Source organism: Sinocyclocheilus anshuiensis, unplaced genomic scaffold, assembly GCF_001515605.1.
Source record: "Sinocyclocheilus anshuiensis isolate Anshui unplaced genomic scaffold, SAMN03320099.WGS_v1.1 scaffold190, whole genome shotgun sequence".
Classification (NCBI taxonomy): Eukaryota; Metazoa; Chordata; class Actinopteri; order Cypriniformes; family Cyprinidae; genus Sinocyclocheilus; species Sinocyclocheilus anshuiensis.
This window is the reverse complement of record NW_015547663.1, coordinates 997,998-1,008,025: the sequence shown is the minus strand read 5'-3', so window position 1 is coordinate 1,008,025 and position 10,028 is coordinate 997,998. Positions and strand designations below refer to the sequence as shown.

The 10,028-nt window shown below is 35.3% G+C and overlaps 2 protein-coding genes across 2 annotated transcripts in view; one reads left to right on the top strand and one right to left on the bottom strand.

The window, feature by feature from the left end:
• Positions 1-3,161, top strand: part of LOC107702457 (long-chain-fatty-acid--CoA ligase 5-like) — an 11,473-nt gene extending 8,312 nt beyond the window's left edge. The window contains exons 15-21 of the mRNA XM_016504784.1: positions 666-738; positions 828-916; positions 993-1,109; positions 1,869-2,012; positions 2,121-2,222; positions 2,369-2,440; positions 2,848-3,161. Of these exons, the coding sequence (XP_016360270.1) occupies positions 666-738; positions 828-916; positions 993-1,109; positions 1,869-2,012; positions 2,121-2,222; positions 2,369-2,440; positions 2,848-2,982 (732 nt within the window). The 3' untranslated portion in view covers positions 2,983-3,161. The remainder of the gene's footprint in view (positions 1-665; positions 739-827; positions 917-992; positions 1,110-1,868; positions 2,013-2,120; positions 2,223-2,368; positions 2,441-2,847) is intronic.
• A 62-nt stretch (positions 3,162-3,223) lies between these two features.
• Positions 3,224-10,028, bottom strand: part of LOC107702458 (palmitoyltransferase ZDHHC6-like) — a 13,107-nt gene continuing 6,302 nt past the window's right edge. Inside the window, exons 2-11 of the mRNA XM_016504785.1 lie at positions 9,196-9,711; positions 8,504-8,595; positions 7,750-7,909; positions 7,364-7,525; positions 6,573-6,626; positions 5,403-5,570; positions 5,248-5,289; positions 5,010-5,155; positions 4,172-4,218; positions 3,224-4,083 (exon numbers count right to left, since the gene is read on the bottom strand). Coding sequence (XP_016360271.1) covers positions 3,983-4,083; positions 4,172-4,218; positions 5,010-5,155; positions 5,248-5,289; positions 5,403-5,570; positions 6,573-6,626; positions 7,364-7,525; positions 7,750-7,909; positions 8,504-8,595; positions 9,196-9,462 — 1,239 coding nt within the window. The 5' untranslated portion in view covers positions 9,463-9,711 and the 3' untranslated portion in view covers positions 3,224-3,982. The remainder of the gene's footprint in view (positions 4,084-4,171; positions 4,219-5,009; positions 5,156-5,247; positions 5,290-5,402; positions 5,571-6,572; positions 6,627-7,363; positions 7,526-7,749; positions 7,910-8,503; positions 8,596-9,195; positions 9,712-10,028) is intronic.

The following is a 10,028-nucleotide window of genomic DNA, read 5'->3' as shown; positions in this document are numbered from 1 at the left end:
CAGACTTTAGCTGTTGCGGCGCAGACACGGTGTTACTCACCTATCGAGAAGAAACAAAGCAACCTCGGCGTCCGATCGCAGGCCTTCCGCTCTTTGAGTTCTCTCCAGCGCTGGAAAGCTGATCCGATATTTACACGGGTCCTACTTCTTGCCTTATTGCCTTAAGCCTTCTTTTGTTCCACAGACATTTTCCTCTTTTGTTTTTTATCCGCCATCTCTATCTTTCTGTTGCTCGGCTCGGACTGAACGCTCTTTCCTCCACATCATGAGTAGACACGCCCCTTACTGCTGATTGGCTACAAGTTTGTTTTGCTATTCGGCCCGAATCAGTTTTCTAAAGCGTTTTTGAAAAATCGCTTACCCCACCTGTAACATTACATCAGTTAATGAAATACGGTATTTTATTGTGAATTTAAGTTAAGTCTGTAAAACCTAAAATGTTCCTACCATTTTTTTTTACGGTGAGGTTCTGGCAACCACAGCTGCTGGTATTTTACCGTAAATGTCACAGATTTTTTTTTACAGTGTATGGCTCCTGTTTTGGCTTATAAAAGACAATGTGATGCACATGGCCACTGTTAAACAGGGTGTATATGTATGTATGTGTATTGATCTGGTGTCACAGTGACCCAATGCTGACCCCTTTATCACTGGCCTGCTTCCAGATATTCGAGGCATACGGCCAGACAGAGTGCACTGCAGCCTGCTCTTTCACCATGCCGGGAGACTGGCATACTGGTGGGTTCCTGTAACTGAAAAACATGTTTTTGTCTGTGTGTGTGAAACAACACTTAGCACTGACTAATTTTGTATACTGTTGATTTCAGGTCATGTTGGAGTTCCTATTCCATGCAATATTGTCAAACTTGTTGATGTGGAGGAAATGAATTACTTTGCATCCAACGGTGAAGGAGAGGTAATGAAACATAATTTTATAAACCATATACTAAAATGTCATTGAAACCTCTTATGGCTTTTCTGTTTCGTTTTAGGTTTGTGTCAAAGGGAAGAATGTGTTTCGTGGATATCTCAATGACCCAGAAAAGACAGCAGAGGCTTTAGACCAAGATGGATGGCTGCACACTGGAGATATCGGCAAATGGCTGCCTGTGAGATCCCTTGGTTTCTCTTTTTTTTAATAATGCACCTTAGAAGGAAGGAAATGTATAGGTCTATTGTGTTGTGATATCAGTAGGCAGCCAAGGACACAAAGTCACAAAACCTAAAGCTGAATACAATATGTGCAAGATTTTTAGCTCCAAAATGAGGAAGAGGCTTAATATTTTTTGCGTTTAAATAATGCAATGGTAATAAACTCCAAGAAACACCCCGTTTGACCCCGTTTTCCCCAAAATACATTACTATACAGTAAACTACCATTCAAAAGCTTGGGTTGGCTTAATAAGAATTTTTAAAATAAATTAATAATATCAATAAGCGAGGATGCATTAAATTGATCAAAAGTAACGGTAAAGACATTAAAAATGTTTCTAAATATTTCTAAGATTTCATAGTTTCCACCACAACTGCTGTTTGTTGAGCACCAAATCAGCATATTAGAATGATTTCTGAAGGATCATGTAACACTGAAGACTGGAGTAATGATGCTGAAAATTCAGCATTTCCATCACATGAATAAACAACATTTTAAAATACATAAAAATAGAAAACGGTTTAAATTATAATAATATTTCACATTATTACAGCATTTTTTTTTTAAATCAAAATAAATGCAGCCTTAATGAGCGTAAGAGACTTCTTTGAAAAACATTTTAAAAATCAAGGCAAAATCTTGACCTTAAATTAACATGACTTGTTGTTGATTTGATGATGTTTATGGAAGTTATGTTTTGTGTTCAATTTACCAGAGTGGAGTGTTGAAGATCATCGACAGGAAGAAAAACATCTTCAAACTGGCTCAAGGAGAATACATTGCACCAGAAAAGATAGAAAACGTTTACATTCGGAGCGCTCCAGTCGCCCAAGTGTTTGTGCATGGCGACAGTTTACAGGTGAAATTAATATGCATTCCTTGCTATTTCTGACGATAAAAAAATGCTGTTTTTTTTTTTATTTTTAAGTTTATTATGTAGCCTTATATTTCAATTGAATGTGTCCAGTCCTCTTTGGTGGCCATAGTCGTGCCAGACTCTGAAGTATTGCCAGGATTTGCAGAAAAACTGGGAGTGAAAGGTTCACTAGAGGAGCTTTGTAGAAATCAGGTATGCTGTGTGTATTTACATAGTTTACCTTCGAAAATACATACATGCAAAAAATTGAGTCTGAAGGATTTCTGCTAGTTTACTTGTGTGGCATTTTCAAAATAGTTACATATTAAGTTTTGCTAATAATCATCATTATTTTGTAGGAATTAAAGAAAGCAATCATCTCTGACCTTAACAAGCTGGGGCGTGAAGCAGGGCTGAAGTCCTTTGAACAAGTAAGCACTTTTATGATCCGTTAGGCTATTATTAGCATATATTATTGTTGAAGAAATAGTTCTCCCAAAAATGAAAATTTGCTGAAAGTAGATCTGATCTCATGCCGTCAGAGTCCAAACAGCTGATAAAAACATCACAATAACCCACAACACAACTCCATTTGATCAATTAATGTCTTGTGAAGCAAACATCTTAGGTTTTGTAATCCATCAAGACATTTTTAACTTTTAATAAGATCTCGTCTGAAGGTACAGTATATGCACAGATCAAGCACGGTTTACAAGTGAAAATAGTCCAAAACTATTTTAAACAAATAAATCGGTGGATTTTGATGTCATTTTGATATATTGTGTGGTTTTGTCTTCACTTAATTGAACGTCTAATATAGTAATGTTCTCTTTTCAAGGTAAAAGACCTGTACCTGCATCCCGACATGTTCACTATAGAAAACGGTCTCCTCACTCCAACACTGAAAGCCAAACGGGCAGATCTCACTAAATTCTTTAAAGTTCAGATTGAGAGTCTTTATGCTAACATGTAGTGCGTTAATAAAAGCTGAGGATATCCTGCGGTGTGACCATGTATTTATGAGTGCTGCTTGTGTTGTTTTTCTATATTTGCTCAAAGATGAAATATTTTATAAGCACTGTATCAATTCTAACTGCATGCATTAATCTGTGCCCAAGAGACTCTTCATTGTCAGTTAAGAAGACATATATGATTTGTCTGGATATGTTAATATAAAACAAATGTATGAACATCCTTAAAAAATTGTATGAATACCAAAGAATGTTCATTTATTTTTTTTCCAAGGAAGAAAATGTGAAAACATTAACATGTCAAATACGTCAATTAAATAAACAATTGTATTTACATACAGGTGCTTTGTGGAGTTGAAACTAATTTTGTGGTTGCTTTCCATTAAAACAAAAAGAAGAAAATAAAATTACGAAATTACTATACAGATCACGGTTGTTTATTTGTCTCTGAAAACTTCAGCGAGGTTGACATCAGTTTTACAAAAAAGTAAGCCATCAAAAATAAAATAAAATTGTTGTTTCCATTATATAAACAATTCAGACAATTTGCATGACAAAGACCTTGTTACATACCTTACATTACCTTACATACCTTACATTACCTTGCTTTGCATAATCAGTGTGGGCATCGACGAACGAGAGACAGCAAGCGAGTAAGAGAAAGAGAAAGGCAAGAAGAAGAAATACGTTTCAAGTAAACATCTTAATAACCCCGTTTAGAGAATATACTGCCATATGCCCCAATCCCATTTTAATAAAACCCGTATTTCTTTCTCATTTGCCAGTTTCTCTGGCAGCTGTTCTTTGGAAATGAAATGTCATTAAGTTACGCAAGTGAATAACTTTGGGGTGTCTGTCAGTATCAATTTGCCTCAACACTTAGCGCTGGTGCCATTGAACAGCTTTACAAAAGAATCAGAAAGAAATTTGCATCTCAGCAAGGTTCAGGCCCTAATATTAGGTCCTCTGTTCAAAGCGAGCTGCGAAATATATAGTTCTGCATCATTGTTCTTTCTTCTCTTCATTTGTTGAATTATTCGCCGAGTCATAGTGACACTTCTCAACACATCTGCGTGGAAACCATCCTCTAATTTGAACTCCAGCTTTAGGGAGAGATATAATTTTAAACATCAAAATTACGAAACACTTTTAATTGCTGAATTTTATCATATAATATGTCGAAAACTTTACCTTTTGCCTGTTCCTCATTCAAAACTTTGTCTCCATACATCCACCATCTGATAACAAGAACATATTTAAAAAAAAGAATATAAAAAAAATTACTCTAAAAAGTAAAAAACAAAAACAAAAAAAATTATCCAAAGACATCAAGACCTAATAATTTTACATTACTGTTCAAATGTATGGGTTTGGTACATTTAAAAAAAAAAAAATGTTTTATGCTCACCAAGGCTGCATTTGTTTGATCAAAAATTGTACACAAAAAAACACAGTAAAATTGTGTCACAATTTAAAATAAATCTATTCTATTTTAATGTATTGTAAAATATAATAATTTTTCAATTTATTCCTGTAATGGCAAAGCTGAATTTGATCAATTTCGCCAGTTTTCAATGTCACACGATCCTTTGGAAATCATTCTAATATGCTGATTTGGTTCACAAGAAATATTTATTATTATCAAAGTTGAAAGCAGTTGTGCGGATTCATATTTTGGTGAAATCCACAATAATTTTTTTTTTCAGGATTCTCCGATGAATAGAAAATTCAAAAGAGCAGCAATTATTTGAAGTAGATTTTTTTGTAACATTATAAGTCTTTTCTGTCACTTTTGATCAATTAAATGCATTCTTGCTGAATCAAATAATTAATGAATTAGAAATTAGTCTTACTGACCCCAAACATTATTTTATTATATTATATTATAACATGGCATTAAAACTGCCTAAAATATAGTAAAACATGCTGGTCTAATAGCATGTGGGAAAATTTAAGTTATTATATATATATTTCAACAGTCCCCATTGGAAGCTATGGACCATTAAAGTAACTAAAACCAATGGCTCACTTTGTTCCTCTTGTAGCAAAGATGGTCTCCCCCTTTGTGAGTTTGATCCTGGGTTCATCTGTACAAGGTGTCCTAAAGAAAGTGTTCAGTCCCTTTCCCAAAGGGCAACAAGCACCATTGTAGTCCTCCACCACTCTGTACTCCACCTGTGAAGCAGACGGTCACCATTGTGTCAGTCCTTGCTGCCCTAAATAAATGCTGCCCTCTAGTGTTTAAAAGTGATTCCGGCAATACTCACACTCCTCTGACGTTTATCATGCTTTTGCTTCAGCTGCTCAATCTGAATAAAGAGGAAATAAAAAATATCATTACAAACTTAGCTATAGAGCTGTATTAAACTGTAATATGAAACCTAAAGGATGATCAGTAATATGTATTATATTGAGAACATACGGTTAGAGTATACTGGTTACACTTCTCATGCATAGGCCATTCGATTCCATCTCCTAAGGGGGTGCCGGACCAGGTGAACACCTGCTTGAAGTTCTTCCATCTGCTGCCCAAGTCATAGGGGAAGATGAAGTCTTCACATGTTTGGTAGTACTGGATTCTGTCTTTGGCCTGGGAACACAGAGATTCTTGCTTTAATGTAATAAAGCCCACATGACTTACTGAATTCAGAGGTGGTCTTTTGTCCTATACTTCCATAAGGTTTCATCTAGCCACAAAGACCCAATAAACACACGATTTAAATGTTTATACTGTACATGTGCATTTGGAGAGTCAACATGCAATATTTTTGTGCTGTATGCTAAACTCTATTTTAAACTGCACTGTGCTATTGTTTTGTAATTATTGTTACCTTATGAATGTTAAAACCTCAATTGAAAGATTACATGGAATATATATATATTTTTTTAATTAGTGTTAGTTTAAGGACAAATAATTTCTATTACATTCCATTTCAGTTACATTTCAAAATTACTTAAACATAAATTCTGAATGACTACACTACTGTTCACAAGTTTGTGGTTAGTAAGTTTTCTGTAAAGAAATTACTTAAAATACATTTATTTAGCAATGGTGCATTAAACTGATCAGAAGTGAGAATATTTTTTATTTTATTATATATTATAATAATTTGAAAATGTTAAACAATTTCAAATAAATGCTGTTCTTTTGAACTTTCTATTCATTAAATAATCTTGAAAAAGGTATCATAATTTCCACAAAATATTAAGAAGCAAAATAAATAAATTAATAATAATAATTAAATATTTCACAAGATTACTGGTTTTTACTGTAGTTTTGATCAAATAAATGCAGTCTGGGTGAGAATAACAGAAATCATTTTTAAAAATCTGATCGACCCCAAACTTTTGAACAGTAGTGTATATTGATTTCCAGCTGTCTAGATTCTTGAACTTGAAGTACTGGTCGATTAAAAAGATATTCAGCACCTAAATGTGTGTGTATTTTGATGACACTAAGCGCTCATAGTTCAGGGAAGTCTTTAAAGGGCTACTCCTCCTGAGAGAGTGTTGCTGTGTATTCAGGCTTAGGGAAAGAATATTGGATTAGGTCACCTCATTTAGAAGATAAGTATACTGGAAGCAAGCTTACTTTCTCCTCAATCCATGCTTCTATTGAGGTTTTGTTTCGAAGAATCACCTTCATCTAAAATAAAAGATGAATTTCTGATCAATATTCACTGTGGGAAACATAGGAAACATCATTACAAGCAAACTATGGATTAAACAGACCTTATTTAATTTGTTATTAAAGAAAATAAGTAGTGCTGTCAAACAATTAATCGCGATTAATCGCATCCAAAATAAAAGTTTTTGATTACATAATATACTGTATGTGTGTGTACTGTGTATATTATGTATATATAAATACACACGAGCGTTGTGAGCTGGCACACTCCGCGGGTGAGTCGTAACATCATGCCTGTGCCAAGCGTCTGTGTAGCGTTACCCTCCATCCGACACTGTCTCCTGCTGCTCACCGCCTCGGTCCTGCTCTCCAGCGCCGAGTGTAAGTCTCACTTTAACTGCCTGCTCTCTGTCTCCATCTGAACCGAACACAGCTGATCGTGACGCAGAATCTCCAGAGTCTGTAGAGCGGCCTGACGATCCTGTCAAACCTAAAAGCTTTACAGTCAAGGTGCAAAAATCAAAAAAAGATGCTGGAAAATAACAAGCACCGATGTGCATTACAGGACTAGATGAACACACACCGCAGCTCCACACACAATAAACCACGGCTAAAACTGATTTAAAACAAAACATTTGAAGACCCTTCAATTAGTGTTTATATTTACTATTATTTGCTAGTGCTGTCAAACAATTAATCGCGATTAATCGTTTGACAGCACTAAAAATAAGGAAGCGAGAGAAACCATGTCCTACCTGAATAAAAAACAACATCCCAACAGCAATAGTGGTACCCAGTGCCAGTCCCAGTGCAAAGAGAGTGGCTGCAAATGCTGCAATGCTGAAAGGCATGATGGGATGGTGGATGTGCCGAGCAGCGCTCATGTCAATCTTCACAGAGCTCCAACCAAATGAGATCTAAAGCCAAGAAAATGGGCAGCACATCATCACAACAACCCTGAGTTAGAAAACTCAGTCCGAGCATTAGTCATAAAATGAACATTTCAATAAAAGCTCATCTTCGCTTAGCCTAGTGAGCACACCGAGGTAATATTTTACATTACATGTACATTATGTGTCAAAGCTACAGCTGTTGCTTGCTATTAGAATTAAAGTGTGAGACAATGTGAGAAAACACTTACCCGATCATAAAGTTGAGTGTACATGGTCATGATAAATATTAGCGCAGCATGTATGCAGCCCAGTGGAGCAAACAGAAGGAAGCTGGTGAAGTACGCATGGTTCAAGTGACCACAGCAGTTGTTGATCCAGGGACAATGATGATCCATCTTCATCACACACCTGAGGGAAGAAACCATTTTTATATTCACTATACGTTTTTGACATATAAAGCACATAGTGGTTTAATAATAATTGAATCCTTAAAGGGATTTAATTCAAATAAACAGTCATCAATTACTCATGTTGTTTCAAACCTGTATAACTATTTTCGAGAATGATGGGGACTTTTATTGCATGGACAAAAAAAATAAAAAGAAAGAAGACAGTCATACAGGTTTGGAACAAAATTTTCATTTTTGGATAGACTATCCCTTTAAAGCTGAAGTCTGTAATTTATGCACCTATCATCAAATCGAAGATTGACAATAATAATTTGTTTTCAGTCAGGCTTCTCAAATATGCCACCTATCTGCCATTGTAGACAAACTAATAGTCCCACCCCGAACTAACACCACTGCTTGATCCAATGTTGCCATGTTGGGCTGGTTGAGATCGCATTTTTTGGAAAATTAACCTTCAAATGACTTATAATTGTCTAAGCATATTAAAATAGGATAGGAAAACATTGTTATTTATTGATATTGTATTGACACACTTCAGCTTTAAAATGCATCATTATTAATAGAAACTAGTCTGTTTTTGAGACAAATCTACCTGTTACATTTGCGACAGTGATGTGACCTTGGGGCTTTATAGCCTTGGCACAATCTACAGAACTGTAAGTACATTATATCTTGTTGATTCTCCTGTTAGAAAACACAGACAACAACATAAGTCATATTAGACATGCTGAATGCAGACAATATCATACAACAGACACATGCTTTAAAATCATTTTATACTATACTGTTAAAAAGTTTGGGGTCAGTAAGATTTTGTTGGAAAGAAATTAATATTTTTATTCAGCAAGGATGCATTAAATTGATTAAAAGTGGCAGTAAATACTTTTATAGTGTTACAAAGTAGTTCTATTTCCAAATAAATGCGGTCTTTTAAATATAATCCTAAAAAAGCATCACATTTTCCACAAAAAATATTAAGCAGCATAACTGTTTTCAATATTCGTAATATTAGGAAATGTTTCTTGACCACCAAATCAGCATATTATAATTATTTCCTTAGTATCATGTGAACCAGAAGACTGGAGTAAAGGTAGCTGATAAATCAGCTTGGCTATAACAGGAATACATTAGATTTTAAAAATATTTTAAATATTTGATAGAAAACAGTTATTTTAAATTGTAATAATATTACAATATTACTGTATTTTTTGATCAAATAAATGCAGCCTTGGTGAGCATAAGACTCTTCTTTCAAAAACTGTAATATTCTGAAAACAGACCTACCGGTTTCCACTCCAGAGGAATGTAACCAGGGCCTACAAACATGGCATTAAAGTAGTTGTAAAGAATGAGGACGGTCCAGTTAATGAGCATGATGAAGTTGATGCTGCCTCCTGTGGTGTCCAGTGGCCAGTACCAGATGATGGAGTCCAGTATGGCCATGGAGGAGCACATGCCGATGACCGTCAGAGCAATGATCGGACCCCAGTGGAACAGCCTCTTGACCTCATGGAGGTTCTCAAACACGATTATAGCAGACAGAATATTCATTGTTTCGGTGTCTTTAAGGTCCTCAATGTAACAGGTGAAATAGTCAGGCGTGTTGTTTGTGTTTACTGCAGTGACTTAAAGAGGTCAAAGGGCATCTTTTCTGTCTTCTCCGAAACAACCAGCGATCGGCTACGTCACCAGTCACAGGGGCCAGCCGTTTCCTAGAGTTCCAGACTCTGTCAGCGTGTGGCATTCTTCCGTACTAATCCTCTGATCACACTATCCTCGAGCTAAAGCCAAGCCATCCATCTGAAGAGAAGAAAGGTGGAGAAAACAATGAACAGAAGACAGAATCTAAATGACTCACCTCACACAAAATGTTAACAGGGTAACTATAATTTAAGTCAAAATACCAGTTAACTTTTGTTCCACAGTTTATTTCTGTATAACTTCATAAATTAGTACGGTATCTGTATAAATATCTATCTATCTATCTATCTATCTATCTATCTATCTATCTATCTATCTATCTATCTATCTATCTATCTATCTATCTATCTATCTATCTATCTATCTATCTATCTATCTATCTATCTATCTATCTATCTATCTATCTATCTATATTA